The 18,530-nt window shown below is 36.9% G+C and overlaps 1 protein-coding gene across 7 annotated transcripts in view; it reads right to left on the bottom strand.

Moving 5' to 3' along the window:
• Positions 1-18,530, bottom strand: part of ATF7IP (activating transcription factor 7 interacting protein) — an 82,121-nt gene that overhangs the window by 34,402 nt on the left and 29,189 nt on the right. For 6 of the 7 annotated variants that reach the window (XM_058023686.1, XM_058023685.1, XM_058023684.1 and 3 more), the window contains 7 exons: positions 10,247-11,295; positions 6,136-6,222; positions 3,985-4,130; positions 2,686-2,823; positions 1,543-1,608; positions 935-1,008; positions 361-449 (listed from right to left, as the gene is read on the bottom strand). In XM_058023686.1, coding sequence (XP_057879669.1) covers positions 361-449; positions 935-1,008; positions 1,543-1,608; positions 2,686-2,823; positions 3,985-4,130; positions 6,136-6,222; positions 10,247-11,288 — 1,642 coding nt within the window. In that variant the 5' untranslated portion in view covers positions 11,289-11,295. Of the gene's footprint in view, positions 1-360; positions 450-934; positions 1,009-1,542; positions 1,609-2,685; positions 2,824-3,984; positions 4,131-6,135; positions 6,223-10,246; positions 11,296-16,143; positions 16,228-18,530 lie in introns of all 7 variants that reach the window. The other variant, XM_058023681.1, reaches the window with a different exon arrangement.

The raw sequence follows: 18,530 nt of genomic DNA on the forward strand, positions 1-18,530 counted from the left end.
GTCATTAGGTAGAGAGAAGGGTATCATCACCATCCTATTATGACCAAGTACAATAAGGGGCCTGAGACAAGTCTCAGTTCTTGACAGCCAATTTTGCTGCCATACCCAGCATGCAGTCTACTGAAGCATCTAATTTACCACAAGTTCTGCTTGGCCAACTCAACACCTTTTTTCCATACCTGGTAAGCACACTAAATAAACATAAACAGGGAATGCACTAGACAACTAAAAATAATGATTTTTTTTTAGGTCAGAAAAAAGGAGTAAAATCAGTTTTGCTTGGTTTGGTTAGTTACTTCTTTAATGGAAAGCAATAAAACTTTTAAGAAGTGTGTTTATAGTCCATAGGGAGTTTCTTACCTGGATTCGCAGGGGCTTGAAAAGTTGCTGGTGTGCTCTCTCCCACATTCCTCTTTGACTCCAGCATCTGCCTTACTGTGCCAGCATTTCTAAGGAACAAAGTTGGAGTTGGCATTTCTCTCAAAAATCCACATAAGGTATATTTATGAACAGTACAATGGTGAAAAAATTCCTAATTTTACAGCTGTTCTCTTGAGATTTACTTTTTCAAAACTCACTTTTGCTTCTCAGGCAAATTAACTTTGGCTATTTCCCAAATAAAAAGAAGTAAGGAATTATTCATAAATTTTCAAGTCCTTGCACCATAAGAATTTTCCTATTCTTGAAATTAAACTTCCACTATTATCTGTACTTTTTAAACACTGAAACTGATGCTAAATACCATCTAGATTTAACCAAGAATGGGTTCAATTCTGTCAATTTATGACTTCTGTAAAAACAAATCAGATTTTACAAGTGAAGAGCAATGAAGGAAAAGGAAAAAACACTTTAATTAAAAAAAAGGAAGTACAGAGAGTATCTGAAGCGTCCTATTGTGCATTTTAACGCGGTCCCAGTGATGTGCTTTGCTTACCGGCACGTGGCATTGTTTACATTTGCAGGGTCGGGTGCTGCTTTCGCTGGAGATACAGGTGCATTTGCCACATTCTACACAGAATGAGAGAGAGGCCATAACAGAACAACTCTAAGGCAGCTTGCAAACTTATATTTTCATTCTATTTCATATCCATTCACTGCTGTGTGAGTGATTCATTTTCTGAAGTCAACATTGCAGGAGAATTTGACATATTTTACAACTACACAAAATCTCCTTGGTCCTACTGTCTCCCTCTCCTATATTCTGTCTTCTTCCCCCTCTCCTCTCTCAGAATCACAGTAGTGGGATGCACTTTTACTTACATGGTGCTCTTCATACTGAAGTAAATTTCATTCAGTTATATACAGTTTAAGGTGTTTTCACACTAAAAACAGCTAAAGAAGCTTCTGTATAATTCAGAATTACATAGCAGATGTTAAGATTTCTTTAACCAAACCAGACAAACCCAATTGTTAATATCATTGAATAAATAAGTCTTTCTTGAATAAACATCTTTCTGCATATAAATTTTCTTTTTGTTTTCCAACACAAGGATTAGGCTAAGTCAGGAAAAAACCCCAGACCCCAACAAATCTAGTTCTTACTTCCTGTCTCTTCTTCAAGTCCTCCTTGGCTGCTCCAACCCGCTTTGTCAATCTTGCAATTTTAGCCTAAACAGGAAGAAGACGAAAACAAACAAAACCATAAATCCCAAGAACCATCAAAGAAATTTTATAAACTAGACATAGTTAAGTCAAATGCTATTTTCATATCAGGGAAATTATTCTCCCTTGAAATACAGTACAATTATGTTATTTTCAACTATATTATAGCAGAAAGACAAATGTGTGCATCACAGTCAAGGTATCAATTATTTTCCTTCCTAGTCACAACTGCACAAACTGAATCCATCTGGCATGTTCACACAAAACTACATACATGAAAGCCTTATATGAAGTTATTCCTTTGACACTCTAGCTGATGGCTAAAGACACTGGTAAACAACTATATTGAAAGCATCTTAGAAAGCACTTAAGAAGTCAACATAAAATGTCTGTGGCAACAAGAGGAAAGAGTTGTACAGTGGGAAGTGATCTGGCAAACTCCATGTTTCTTGTCATAAAAAAGTAGAATGGCGTTATTGTTTGAATTTGTTATGAGATAAGCTTTTAATTGTCCTGTCAGTTCAAAATTCTTTTTTGTGATGTTCTTCACATCACCACTATGTACATGTTTTCTATAAATAATGCAGGAAAGCATACCGCATTCAACACTAGCTATGTGCCTCCTTGCTAGAACATAAACTATTTACACTCTGGGGAAACATGTAGAACAATGTTCCAAGTCCAGCGCTACTGTCCTCTCCTTTCTGCATGTTCCCATTTTTAAGTAACTTTCCAGCTTCATAAAGACCTTAGATATTTTCATACTTGGATTTTTTTTCAAAATGCCTAAATGGAACAGAAGAGTGGAAAAGCAGTCTGCTAACAGCTAATGAATCAGTTTGCCACATGGAAGATACCCTTTGGAGTTCTGTATGATTAACTGGTTGCTTCCCTCCTTCTGAGCAGGAAAGTAGTTTTAGAACTCAAAAAGAACATTAGTATTTGCTGCTCCCCCCAACACCTCCTCCTCTTGCAGAATCAGAATGCTTTCCCAACTACTGGCAACTCTAGGAACCTTACTACTAAACACTGAGGAAGTTATTTTTGCATTTGACCTTAGTATGGAGCTGAACACACACTCACCTGCATTTCAGTAAGCACAGTTTTATGCCTTTTGTTGCATTCTACTTTCTCCATTCGGGTTTTCAAGTCTGCCAGAGTCTTGTCAAATACTGCACACTGTAAAGCGGTAAGTTTTTCTTCTAACAGTCTCTGGATAATCTGCAAAATTGTTATATAAAAAATACAACAATGCAATCCCAAACTTTGGGGGACCACCTATAAAAATATTCTCAACTCTTATTAAATATCTTGCTATAAAGAGAACAATGACAACTCTTGTATCCTGTCAATCAAATAAATCTACAGTCAGCAATAAGTGTGTGGTTGCACAGCTAAGTTTTGACATCATTTTGGAAAACACAAATGGTTTTCCATTAATTCAACAAATTAATTTCCTTGCAGTATAATAAGGGTATAAAATATTACTATATATAAAAAGAACCTTAACAACAGAAGGTATTCTTTTAAAGTGCAATTAACTTGTGCTTACAGAAGTTATTTCTTCTTCTTACTTTTCTATTTTTGAGAGGGACATTGGCATTCAAAGAACAGAAACTTAAGACATTCAACAAAAACTTTTTTCTGAGATATATTTTCTCCTAGCAAAAATTCAGTGTTGCCTTTCTTGCAGAAGCTAAAAACGTAAGAAGACTGGTTTTAACAAAGTTTACTTGACAGAAGTTATTATTTAATGTTCTTCTCCCATCTATACCTACTGCACTGTAAAAAGTTTTCATAGGAAATAAGAATAAATAAGCCACTAATGTGGTTCATTTTTTGCCATCCTAAATTAATGAGGTTACAACACATGCTAGCTAATGAACTAACAGAAGAACAGCACAATTTTCTTTTCTTCATGACCATAGGTTCCTTATACAGTAATAGTGCAATCAGGCTATTAACAGCTCTACAAAAATCTGCAAAATGCCAGGTAGATTACAGTCTTCTTTGGAGACTGCCTTTTTTAAAAAGCTACGCACAGAATAAAGTGCAGCACATATAAATCATCATGGTGAGATACATCCTTTACTAATGTTTTCCACCTACAGTCACTTGAGACTTCAAGTATTTTATACATTTCAAATATAACTCCTGCAGCATAGTCTTCAAATGGTATTTGGTCTCTTCTTAAAAGGAGGGCTATGTAGAACTTTATATGAATCAAGCACCTTTGTTATTTGAATTACATCCAATGTTCAATCACGAAAAAGAGAAAATTTTTGGGGACAGAGAGTGTGTGCAGAAGGACTGCTAATTCAAAGATGGTAACACAAGTGACAGGCATGTTTTTATGTTCTTTGCTCTGCACCTCTATTTTACCTTTTGTAATTTTAGGTCAACATCCTTTCTGGCAGTAATTTTGACTTGGAGTTCTGCTTCATAATCTTCTCCCATGTACCGACGATGTTTAGAACGAACATTGTCCATGTCCTCAGATTTGGAACGCTTTCTCTTTGATGCTTCATCTGGAACAATTAGATAAAACTGCTCATGAGGAACTCGTGAAAAAACAGGTATCTTCAGAATGCCATAATTACCATGAAGTTGTTCTTAGTTTAAGCTTTTTCATGGTAAACCAGTAGGAATGCCTTCGGAAAAACAAGCTTGATGACATCAAAGTACAAAATCAGTCCTTCTGGTATCTGTACATTACTGCCCTGTCAGTGAGTTCTGCTTTGTGATTCACCCAGTCACTGCCCCAAATGCAAAATGGTTCTACTACCACCAGTCCTCTCTCCAGAGCCTCCCTCCAGTTCATCCTGCTCCTATCAGCACCATCCTGTAATGAAACATGGCTTCTGAGAAGCAAAAGAAAACCTTCTTCTGAAAAAGGAATCCTCTTCTCAGAATTCCAGCCAAATAAAACGACATCTCATTTAACTATGCCAGCAATTAACTGTATTTACTTGCCATGAAGTTTTAACTTGTACCTCAAACACGTGACTGAAAAACCATTCAAACTTTTTTTTTCACTTCTTGGTTAAGATGGAAAGTAAAAAACTAACAAAAGAACAGGCTCAAAACAGAACTAGATTGTTATTAAAAAGGACTTTTACAATGATGAAGCACAAAAGAACCCAAGAGACCTTAGTCACTCCTCCAGCTCCTGGCACTGTGTCCAGAAGGTTCTCGAAGACAAGAGGGACATCTGCTAAGGACCCAGGGAACTACAGGATTATCAGCTTTACTTCAATCCTTGGGAACATGACGGAACACAAGTACATCTAGATAGAAATCATCTCAAGGCCTATCAAGAAGGAGATGATGGGGAATTGAATGGATTTATCAAAGGCACCTTCAGCCTGATAGCCTTCTACAGTGAGACCCCTAGCTTGGTGGATGAGAGGAGAGCATCTTTAATAATGCTTCTGACACCCAAACCATCCTTAAATTCTTGATGTATGGCCTAGATAATTGTACTGGCTCATCTGTTGGGCTCCAGGAGCCATGATTATTGGCACATAGTCCAGCTGGAGCTCAGTAATGCACACTAGCAGATGCCTGCCACTGGTACCAACACCACCATTTTTATTCATGACCTAGATAATGGGGTAAGAAGATTATCTGCAGCCACTTGCAGGTGATAGAAAACTGGAAGGAGTGATTTCTACACTCCTAAGTAGTTATGCTGCCACTCAGTCACACTGACAAACTGGAGAAATGGGCAAGCAAGAACCTCGTGAAGTTTAAGAGAAGTAGATGCCCAAGTGCTATGCTTGGATAGCAATAAAACCATGCATTAGCACAGGCTGGGAATTCACTGGCTGGAAAACCCCTTTTCAGAAAAGGCCCTGGTGGTCTCCATGTACATGAAGATGATCATGGGCCAGCAATGTGCCCTGTTGGCAAAGAAGGCCAACAACATTCTTGGCTGCCTGAGAATGAGTACTGACAGCAGGTTGAGGGAGGTTCCCCTCTAACCAGGAAATGTGAGCCTGAACCTTGAGTCTTTTGTCCAGTTCTGGGTTTCTAAATACAAAAAAAATAGGTGAGCATACTGGAGAGAGTGCAGTGTAGAGTCACCAAGATGTTTTTTGAGATAGGAGCATTCATCAAGAGCTGGAATTGTTCAATTGGAGAAGGCCACTGGGGGAGATTTTATCATGTGTGTGAATTACCTGACAGCTGGAGAATAACCAGAGCAAGACTCTTAGTGAGTAGCAGTGACAGGACAAGAGAAATGGATGTAAACTGAAATACCAGAATTTCCACTCAAACATTTAAAAACTTTTTTACTGTGAGGGTGATCAAACACTGGGATCAGAACACAGGAAATTTGTGGAATCTTAGCCTGTGGAAATACTCAAAACCTGTCAGGACATAGTTCTGGGCAAGTTGCTTTCTAATTGACCTGGCTTTTAACAGGGGCATTGGACTAGATAATCATCAAAAGTCCCTTCCAAACCTAATGATTCTGTGCTTCTAAAAACATACAACACAGTGAAACACAATGGTTTTAACATTACATACTTTTCTCTATTTGTATCTCCTCTTCTTTGTGAGCCTCTTCTTCCTCTTTATCTTCACATTCCTTTTTTCTCTCCCCCTCCACCTCTTCTACAAACAGAAGAAAAAAACCACACTTTCTCAGATCTACAAGTCTTGTAACAGTCCTATTTTGACTAATGAATGTAAAAAACATATGAAAAAGAGAACATGTGAAGGAAGGCAAGAGAAATAATCATGACAAAGAGGGAATGCAGATATAAAAAAAATAAGGGAACACCCTCAAAACAAAAATTTGAACTATCATGCAACACATTAAGACTCACTTGAATTTGCTTAACATTTTAACCAGAATTACCGAATGGTAATTATGAGGGAAACATGTTTCAGTTACTTCTGAAATATAATGATATATTTTTAATGCAGCTGAAGTTCTCAACAATTTATTTTAGCTTACTTTCCCACTTAGGGACAAAGCATAAAAATTTCACTAACAAAATACTAAAATACTAATATCTCTCTGTATTTACAATTGGCAACTGCGAACATAATCTTAATGGTAGGAAAGGCCTAGATTTAGGTAAACAGATATGAATTTTAATTTGAAGTTTCTTGCTAATACAAAGTATCACAACTTAGGACTAGCCATTTAAAAATATTTAGTTTAGGAAATGCTTAAAAGAAGAAAAACTGGAAGCCACCAAACATACAAAGATAAAAATGGTAGCATTTCCTGAAAAATACTATTATATGCACCATGAGCTTCCATTACATGTTTTGTACAAATGTGAATGAAACAAGCTTCCATTATGTGTTTCTATTGCTTTTATGATTACAGTAAAATTTATCCAGAATATAAGAGAGTAAGTAAGAACTCTTATGCACATCTTGATCTGTACACTTCATTTTCCTATATTAATTTTGTTATTACAGAAGAGTTTACCAGCTTTTCTAAGGAAAGTTCTGGTTGCAAAGGTATGCCATAAGTCTCCTTCTATTATGAAGAACATTTAAATGACTTAAAACAAGTTACCCAATAAATCAGAAAAAGGAGGAGTCAAAACCCGATAACCTGGCACTACGGGATTTTAGTTTTTCCTATAAATGTAAAAATAATATTCATAATACAACTTCTTCAATACAAATATGATTTACATTTAAGGTAATAAATTAGTATAATGCCTATGCCACCTGTTTCTTAAGACTTAGAAATAAACTCCATGTATTTAATTGCTATGAATAAAATAGGACTCATTTACCTAGGAATCTAAAGAAGAATTGCTAAGTTTAAGACAACTTTTCCCACAACTCAGAGATTTTAATATTCAGCTGAAAGACACAAATATTCCATGGAAAGATACACATACCTAGAATGTCTATATATATAAACATATATATATATATGTGTGTATATATGTGTGTGTATATATATATATATATATATATGTATGTATATATATGTATATTCCCCCCCAAAAAACCTCTATATAGAGGACAAGTAATTTCAGGGCTGAGAAAGCCCTTTCCTTACTAACTTCCATTACTATGAACAAATCTGTCATTTAACTACAAGTGGTTTCAACACGAAGAACTCTCTAGTTAAGGAGAAGATTTCACAACTGGCTATCAGCTTAGTTTCCACTGCTAAGCTGTGATCTCATCATCTTGATGCTACACGAGCAGAAGCAATGAATGCAACCTTGTCAGCCTCCCATGAGCTTGATGTACCATAGAAAAGTTTTCCTGTTTCCTAGTTGATTCCAATCATTCTTCACTTGATTTCAACTGCCATTTTATCAAGGTTTTGTCAAAAGCACCTACTATAATACTGAAATATTTTTATTGAGTGGCAAGTCAGTTCTACCTTCTGATGAAGTTATGAGTTTTGTACTCATGTGCACCACTTTGTAGATAACGACTATGAATTTCACCTGCCACATTTGTTTCTCAGTCAATCAGCATTGTAAAATTCTTCTCCAGTTCTTCAAATCAGCAAACTGTGACATCACGATTTACCATTCATTTTGGCTATTTATTAATTCTGTCATACAGCAAAGTCTCTGGAACTAGTCTCTGGAACTCTGAATTTATTTTTTATTCTTCAGCTGATTATTTCCTCCACAAGGACTTTCCATTTTACTGTTTCATTTCCAAAATTTCTTGATAAGAGATCACTTGTGTTTGGATAGCCAAGATAATTCACATCAGGGCTTCCTTGTCATGTGCTTGTTTGCTTACACAAAAAGCTCCAAGGCTTTCTGATGTATGATCTTTCATTAAAAAAATCTGTGACAACTTAGCTATTATAGTTACTAATTCCACTTGGGAAAGACATTCCATTAATCGGTACATTTGAATAAAGCCTTCTAGTACCATTTTTCCATTGTTGTTTAGCCATGTTGGCTTTTATCTGGACTTGTTGAAATCCTGCTTCTTAACTGAGCAGTTTGCACCTGTTTCTCCAATATAGCATCTTGAAATGATCTCCATACAGTCTCCACAGTTTTAATTTTCCCAGACTCTTTCCAAAAATTACTCTTTATAAGGTAACTCTATCCGTTTTCTCATACAACTGTTTCCTGCCTACGCAACCTCTCTGCCATTATCTTTGTTGCTGGTTAAGGCAGAACATCATAGTGACCAATTTTGATTTCATGAACCGTCTCAGTTTACACCCACACAACTGTAAGAGTCATAAGCTGTTATTAGTCAATAAAGAAAACAACTAGTCAAAAGAATTTGTCTTGTCATCAGAATTTAGAATCTTAAAAATCTATTGCTGGATACATTAATTTTAAGCTTCTGCAAACTGTAGCACAGTATTTAATATTCACTTCAGTCTTTTTGCTCCATAGCAAATTCTTCTGTGATCTCAGAGTGTTTTCTCATTGGGTAAAATGAAAAAACTAAAATTAATAGCTTCAATGAGAGAACTCAAACTGCAGTGAGAGCAAAGATAACCAATTTATTTGTACCATTTATTTCATAAAATAAACTCATAACCCTACGATTTTGACACAACTACACACAACCTTCCCTCCCCCACCTCCAATAGTTTCTGGAAGACTTTCAGTGCAGAACAATGGTATCACTTTTTCAATCTCATTGACAACAGCTAATGCCTAAATAAGCATATAAATAAAAGCTATATATGGGTGGGGGGGGGCAGGGGGCTGGGGAGAAGAGGGCAATGAAAAAAAACCAAAAAAATAATTCCATCTTCAAGATAATCTGAAACATCTCTCTTAATTACATATAAAAGAACACTGTCAACTTATTTGTAAATTATTTATCTGTTTTATTTTCAACAGTGCAATAGAATAACAATGACTGTCCATTGTCAAAAAGAAAAAAGCTTACAAAACTGTATTAAATAGTGTATACTACAAAGCACATCCATTGAGTTTAACTTTAAAAAAAAGGTTCTGCTAACTATATGAAGAGATTCCACACTTAACATCTAAAAGCATCAATCAGCTGCCATAGTCATCAAAGAAAACTTAGATAAAACCACTGAGTTAAATGAATAAAAGGTATATAATACAAAAACAATACATGACATGCATTTTTCATGAAACTTTTCCAATACTGTCTTTCAGTGGGGGAAAAAAAGTTAAAAGAGAAGATGAGGCACATCTTGATTATATGCATGTTTTCCTTATCATTTATTTGCATGCTAAAGAAAGCTGAAATACTTTCTTCCCTGTGAAAGCGGTAAATGAATGCAGTTCCTCTTCTCCCAAATCCTTCTGTTCCCTCTCTGACAATTACTCATCTTTCCTCTTTTTCTACCCACTACCTCATCCAAGTTGGCACCCAAATTTAGAGAGTATGAAAAAAACCCAAAGCAAACCAACAAGAAAACAACAAACAAACTCTAACATCAAAATCCAAAACAAATAAACAAAAAAAATCAAAATCAAATGGTCATCTTCCAAATCTGGAAGATGACCATTTTTCACTGGAAAGTCTTTTTCCTGTGCCTCAAATACCAGCCTTAAAAACTAAGACTCCATAACATTATTGGTGGGTAACATTGCCTCTTTGATTTAGAAACCTGGCACATGTGTGTCATTCTAAGAAATGAACAAAATCCAAAACTTGAATGGAAATGAACGATTTAGAAAACTCTTACCTGGAAGACTTGACTTGTTTGGCAATATCCCTTCAACAAGTTCCTCCTTCTCATCACAGGGATCGTCTTCATCAGACAGTACTAAGAAAGCCTCTTTTGGCAGGCTTTCATTGCTTTCCTGCTTGGATGGTGAACCCAAACAATTGTCTATTTTCTCTTCTAAATCTGCGACTGTGTCATCCACTGGAAGCAGAGAACTTTTAGAAAAACAGCTCAGATCATCTTCAGCAGGGGCTAGTTTTTCCAGAATTGGAATAATGTCATCTGTTTCCATAGAGTCCGTATTGTCTAAGATACTTTCACTTGGCTCATCTATTGTCTTCGAAACAGTGGTTTCTGCAGGTCCTGCACTGCCTTCTTGTTTTTCCTGGTCAGCTTCCATACTGCTAGAGATGGCTGCTTCTCCAACAACCTCTTCAGCAGTTACTTCTTCAGTCCTCTTTTCCTCACCAGATGAACTTGAATTAACAGGTAAATAATCTGTTTCTCCCTTCTCTTCAGAAGAGTCACTAATATCACAGACTGGTTTACTTTCACCTTCCAATGGGATATCATTCTTTCTTTGGTCCAAATGATCTTTTTTATTATTTTCTTCATGGAAGTTATCTTTACTGCTACCAACTCCATTTTCAGCCTCACATTTTACTGCAATGTCAGTATCTTGAGCTTGTTCAGGTGTAACATTTTCTGAAGACAGCGCTGGAGGTTTGGATTCTATGTCATTGGCCATGTTTCCTGCCCTACTTTCAGGGCTTTTGGTCTCACTAATTTCATCACAAGCTGTTCTTCCTTCTTCAGAGTTAACACACAAGTCAACCACACCATTAATTTCTTTCTTGACTTCTGTACAATCTGTATTGCTTAAAGGGGAATTTATATCAGAGTCTCCATTCTCATGTTTTCCATTTACCAGTTTCACTTCAGTTGTCTTCAACAGCTCCTCTTTAACCTTATAGACAGCTTCGAGTTGTTGCCGATCACTTACTCTCATGGTTTTTCGTGCTTTAAAGACTTTTTTCTGAGGTTCCTCTGCGCTATCCATCTTAGCCCTTAAAAAAATTCAGAAAGAACTGTGAAGATAAAGATTTATCATTGTCATATTACACTGCTACTAAGAAAGACTGTAACATTTAGCACATTTTAAAGTAAACCAGTTGAAACGGTACTGACAAAAACAAATAAACACCTGTCAACACTTCATCTGACTTCCCAAAACGTGAATCCAAGTTTCTCTGTATGCTGCACAAACACATTTATGCAAAGATCACAGAGGTCACACATGAGACATCATGCACTAATATTCCAACTACACATTTTACACCACTTGTCTCATAGATTCCAATAAAAATAGATGTTATACTAAGGTAAGAGCCAGCAGCCTCTCTTCTCATCAAAAGGTAAAAATAAATGGAAACTGATGGATCAAGAACATTTCCATCCATCCAAATATATTCAATTTCATAAGTTACAAACAGAATTAATAACTGGGGTAAATGACAAGATTTTTTTATCAAATCACTTTCAAGAAAACTTCATTACATAAAAAGAATTTCTCAATGTATCATTAAGATACTTTTTTCGGCATAAATACAACAGACTTTCATCCTCCACCTCTATACAATGGTTAAATAAACTTGGATTTTTAGACCACCTTCATTCAGTTTGTAGTAACATTTTACTAAGACTATTTGAGGCCATAAAAACTACAGCTATAGGAGCACCTTGTAGAAAAACTCCCTCTATCAAGGAAAACTGCTGGGTTTGCCCTCAACAGTCATATTCATTCCATCCACCCACACAAGTATTAAGAAAAATATAAATGTTTATAAAAAGTGTAAGAAAAATATATTTTATCAAATCAAAACCGGGAGTTAAATCCAGTGTTACCTAGGAAGCTATAATGATTCTGTTGAAATACACCAAAATCTGATTTCATCTGTTTCCATGAAACAAAACAAATCCATAGAGATTTTTAAAATATATTTTTTCCCCCACGTGGTCTTGCTTAATGGCCTTTTAAGTTTTAAAGGTATAATAAGATAACATTCAGAAGCAGAAGGCAGCTACGAAAGTTTCTATATTCTAAATGAAACTCAACAACTAAGATCTTGAATCAACTGGTGCTAACCAATTTAGGTCTGCTGAAGCTACAAACCACCATAAAGTTACTCCCATCAAGCATACAGCTTTATTAAGTTTTTCAAAAACATACAAAAATTACATTAACAGTAATTAAAAGAGAAAAATCATCAGACAGTTATCTCAATGTGACTTTTTTGCCCACAAGGACCAGATAGACAAATGTTTTTAACAGTGACACAGGAGAATTATTAGGCAAAGGATGCACTTTAAATACTTAGTATGATTCATTTTGTGTCAGCTCCCAATTAATCTTCATTTACAGAGCTAAGAAATTAATGAATAGATTACATTTTGTCTATTCAGGTGGGATATAAATTATTTTAAATTTTTTTGGGAAAAGAAAGCAGGACTACTGCCAACACTAACTCAGATCAATGACAGTTTTGTGTAGTCGCAAACTCCAGAGCATTTGGACGACCCTCTTGGGCAGGTGGAATGATTCTTGGTGGTGTCCTGTGCCAGGTGAGGAGCTGGACTCAATCCCTGTGGGTCCCTTACAACTCAGGATATTTGACAAGTCTATGAACCAAGCTGCAAAATTCACAACACAGATGGCACAGTCTCTAAATAACAATGGCTCCACTCCATTTTGTAGCTGACCTCATCCACAAGTTTTATTTGGGCAATGCTAAGATTGCCCTGAAGCCTCCTCTGCAGAAAACTGAAGCTGTTGAGCTCCTTCAGCATCTCATAGTGGGTCACATGCTTTAGCTCCTATCATTTGGGTTTGCTGGATCTTTCCAAGTTTGTTTGGAATAATTTTTTTGTGAAGAAAATTATTTAACATTTGTCCCTAACTACAATATTCTACATTGTAAGGTAAGAATATATATTCTAAAGTACAATATGAATGCTACTATTAAACCCAGCAATCACGATGTACCTTACATTACAATTCTAAGGCTTATTTCATACTTAATTAATGCAACCTGACAAAAACAGGGACAAAGCAATTTTTAATATTTCCTTTTAACATATCACTGAGCTTCCCTTATCCTTTTTTGAGTTCTTTTCCACAAAACAATCTAGAATCCTCAGATTTGTGTTATTGATAGTACTTAACAGTTTGACTCATGCCTCAGGAACACATGAACAAATTTTGACACAAAGTTGTATCAGATCTATTTATGAACTTGCAATAATAACCATTATGATGATTTTTTGCCATTCTGACCTAGATTTTCAGAACTGGATTGTCTACTACTGCATTGCCACTGGTGGGAGCAAAATATAACACCTACAGAAACAGAGATCTGAAACTGCAGTTTACTTGAGTTGAAAAAAGGTTCTCATCACAACCATTTTCCGTCAGATGACTTAAGCACTCCAGGTGAGCTGTTAATGCCTTTCCAGAGCTGTCTACACACTAAATAAAACTTCTTCATATTTCTTCAGAAGAGAATACATTTAATGCAAGAATTTTAGACCTGAAAGTACAGAAAGCACATCCCATCTGTCTTCCCAAGAACTCAGAACGGAAAGCAAACATGATATCAACCCCTTCATTCATATAAACCCCTACAACCAACACATATGCTGTTACAGATTTTTATCTTGTAAAGGAAATTTGGAAAAAGAAATCAGGCTTGGCTAACGTTGAACAAGTCCAAGAACTCCTAATAGATGAGCCACTAATGAGAACCCTCCGGTAGCACAGTACAAGAACAGGCCTCTGCATCAAAGTTACAACAGGATAGTTCAACCTCCCAGCCTGCAGTGTTTTCTTTTATAGGCATTACCCAGAGTTTGCAAAATATACTACAAAATTGACAGTCTTACTTTTCCTATGACCAGAAAATACACTAACAGATTAATGTAACATTTACAGATGTCTTAAAACCAAATCTTTAAGTGCATCACTTGAATAACCATATAACTTAAAATAAATTAATATTTGCTGTTCTAATTTCCTTAAGTCGTCTAAGCAGTTTTTCATTAACATTTTTAATACAGAGTAAATACAAAGAAAATAAAGGACACTTCTTTTTACATTTGCCAAGAAGAGCAGTCTTAAAAAAATTCAAACATCAGAATCCCTTTATATTGATGCACCCTAAAAAAATAGATAAACAAGTTTGAATTGCTCATATATTTAAAAATTCTGTTCACTTTTTATCTTTGGATATTATCCAAAATCTAGTTAAAAACAAAACACAAACACAGTTCTAGAAAGAACCTGTAGGAAATACAGGCTTCTTAAAATTCCATTGTTAAATGGTTATGGGAGTAACTCATGCACATTTTCCTGCTCAATCCCACAGTCTTTTGAAAACAAAGAATATTTGGTTAAAGCTACAAAAAATATTCCATAAAAACTACTGTGACAAAATTAAAAGCATAGATGAGACGAACCAATGTTTTGGGTTTGTCTTTGAAAATGATGTTTTAAAATATCTTCTAAAGGCAGACCAGTCTTTAAGCATTTCCAGCCATACCCACAAGGGAGCACAGTGCAGCCAAAGAACAGATTCATGTGAGAGCTGAGTGTAAAAGAATCAAATCAACTGGTAGCCAGTCCAGATGGGCTTGGTCACATCAGTGTAAGCCAGCCAGCCACCATTTGATAAATGCTGGTTTCCAGTCTTTCAAAGGGGCAAAGTGCACCTCTTCTGGGAGCAACAGAGCAAATTACATGGATTCAGTCATTTTATCTTCAAATAAAACTTACCAAGATGCTATTATTCTAAATGAATGCATTTTGGTAGTCTCCCTTTATAGTGAGCAACATGAAGTTTAGCTATGTTTGTTAAACACTTCCCTTATCTGATGCTTGGGTGTTTTCTTTTTTTACTCATCCTGCGACCAAGCCACAAAGAGGAAACCAACGGCCTAGGCACCAAGCCAACAGAGCAGCACCTTTTATTTCAAAGAATGGCTTTTGTATGCATCAGCACAAAATGACTCCGGCATGTACAGCTACCTGTGTAAGGGTTAAATGCTGTAAATAAGGACAGAGACTTTGGGCTGATTTTTTTGTTTTATTAAAGTCAATAATTTTGACAGGCCAGCATACACAGTGTTCATTTGTTTAGATACAAAACCTCCCTTTTTCATTTTAAGCTTTAAAGTCATATGTAATTAGTCATGTGAGACATGAACGCATCATTAGGCAACTCCCTCCAAAATTTAGAAATTCTCATGACAAAATGTGTGCTAAATGGCACAAAACGTGCTAGTGCAGCTAGGAATGTGGGAAGGTCCCTTTTCTGAGACATTTTCCCTCTATTTCTGTATTTTTTATTATTCTTACTCTGCAAAGAGACCACAGCTCTAAAGCAATAAAGGATTGTATTAGCTGATTAGCTGGTATGTATCAGCCTATGATCATGTGCTCAGGTAAGCAGCCCATGAGAAGCCAATCAGCATGGAGCTGCCTGAATCCCGCCTAGTGACAGGCAGCAGACAAAGGGAAGGTCATGGAAAAATGAGCGGGGGGTGGAGAGGGAGAAGCTGCAATCTGAACAATAGTGCGTAATGGGGTTTGCATAACATCACGGGTCTAGAACAGCACCAGCAAAGGGCTCCTTGAGGGCACGCAGCACCAGCCAAATGCGCCACAACCATAAAATGTTTGTCAAAGCACAAGAACTACATGAAGAAATAAAATTCACTGATAATGAACATCAGCACTCAAATGTGCAAGCCTACTTAAAAGGTAGCATAGTCAAATCAAAGAAAGTGAAGCAGCAAATGGTCATGAGTATTGTGTTCTAGATGGAGACTTCCAGAGAATGAAAGTGGTGAATAAAACCTACCTTTTAAGTAGTGGTTCATAAAAAGCAGTTGTCAGTTGAAATCCTCCATAGCAATTTTGATGTAAGTTGTCAGAAATTTATGAACTATTTTCAAAGAAGGGGAAAAAAAAATCTTGAGACCTATTCTTATATAAGACATAATTAAATAATGCACCAATAATTTGGTTTTCCACCAATAATACAAGTCTACTGATCTGGCTGAATGGAATGCACACCGCCAGCTTACTGAGCTCCACGTACAACTGTGCCTTTGTTTTTAAATGTAATAAACAAAACAGAAATCACATGATTATTGTATGTGCAAATAATAGCTCTTCTAGCACACCAAAGACAATTTCAGTTTTTGTCCCTTTTAGGCTGAAGTTATGTTAGTGTTAGCTGAGAGTAGGGAGAAAAATATATCATTTTCTAAGAAAAAAAATTACGTCACCATCCTGCCCTATTTCACCTAGTGCGCACACACAGCAGAACAAGGTGAGCTGTAATTAAAACCCCCTTCGGCTCATTCGCTCCCGCCACATCCCCAAGCGCTGCGGCTCGCAGAGCGGGGAGCCAGGCACGTTCCCCTGCGGCGGAGCCCTGCAGTGGCGCGGCCGCTCCCCAGAGGGCGCCCGCGGGGCCCCACCGGCCGCAGCCCGCGCGGCGACGGGACGGACGGGCAGGCCCGCCTCCCATTGGCCGAACGGAGCGGCCGCGCGGCAGCCAATCAGACGGGAGCGCCTGAAATTCCACCCAGCAACAAGCCCCACGCGGCAAACGTCGGGCGCGGGCACGAGCGCGGGGGCGCGCGTTAAAGGAGCGGGATTTTCTAAAGGGCGCTATAGAAAGCCAAGGGCTTTCCGTCTGAGACCTGGAGCTGCACAGCAGCGCTGACCCACGAGTGCGGGTGCACAGCCGCCATAAGGAACAGGTGTTTAATGCGCGGGAGCATTGTCAGGCGATCACTGAATTCCTGCCATGTTGAATGCTGAATCAGAAAAACCTCTTGAGATCCAGCCTGGGTTTAAGTATGGCATCTGGAAAACCTTCCTTTCTTCACATCCTATGCAGTACCACTGCCTTCTTTAGTATTCCAACAGAAATCTGGTGTTTTGTCATGACTGCAGTATGACTTCTGCCTTGAAAGGAGAAACCAATCTCCCCCACATTTCCCAAAAATCGCCTTCTGAAATTCAGCAAAACATTAAGGCCACATATGTATCGCTGCCTAAGAAAAACACGCATCTACATGGTTAATGCCTTCTTAAACCAGAGTAAACTCACAGTACAATTTCAAAGAGGTTGGTCTTGTTTATTGTATATGTGATAGTGTCATGTACTAAGCTGAACGATGCTCTCATCACGTTGACATCACAGTAACTTAAGCACTTCTCTTGTGTCTCCTCTACCTCAGAGAATAATAGCCCCTCTGACACTGGCTCATTAATCTATTCCTCATACCAAACTTATGAGGTTATTTCCCCCATGATGCTTTGATGCCTTGTGAGAAAAATGAATTGCTCATGGGACAAAAATGACTCACAGGTCTATTAACCTAGCTAAGATATTTCATCTGCTGCTGGTTTTGCAGAGTTGTTCTTAAATGTTTATCACTTTATGCCTAGATAACTGGATTCTTTGGAACATGGAAGAATGGAAAACATGTGGAGAGTCTCTCCTACACAACTTTTACAAGCAACCCAAGTCCTTTAGAAACACTCACTATTTAGCACACGGAGCTTAGGCTGATTCTCCAAGATAAAGTTTATCTTTTTCTGTATATTGGATTTTAACAGCTACTTAGTTTATTAAACGAATAAAAGTGCATGACTGGAACTCAGCAATAGCAACGAAGCTGTGATAACGTGTTTTCTTACTTCCCACATGTGTTAAAGATTCCAGCTTTTATCAACAACTCAAAACATCAGCTTTCAATTCAGCTGTGACATCTCCAAACACTAAACAAATCCTGCTGTTTTAAACAGTGGTAACAGCAAAATTCAGCTTTCTTACAGAAAGATTTTTAGCACAAGCTAAAACTCTAAAGAAGTTGGATTTTTTTAAAATTAAAAGAAATATTTACTGACTGTGAAGTTGAATTTGTGCATTTAAAGATATATTTCATAAATATTACTATGCACTGTCTCAGATTACAGTTTCATCTCTGGTTTAGGATAAACAGCTTGAATTTCCGTTCCATTATCTCAATATGAGTAGGACCTAATAATTCCATAGATATGGTCAGCAACTGCCAAAACACATCTACAACAAAAAACTTACTCAACTTCTGATATTCCAAAGTTTAAACCTGAACAACCTAAATGAATTGTTCATGCACATCTAAATGAAAAAATATGAGACTCTCTGTGGAAAAAGAACAATCTCAGAAAAAAGGCAAGATGTTCTGA

This window comes from Melospiza georgiana, chromosome 4 (genome assembly GCF_028018845.1).
Source record: "Melospiza georgiana isolate bMelGeo1 chromosome 4, bMelGeo1.pri, whole genome shotgun sequence".
NCBI classification, from domain to species: domain Eukaryota; kingdom Metazoa; phylum Chordata; class Aves; order Passeriformes; family Passerellidae; genus Melospiza; species Melospiza georgiana.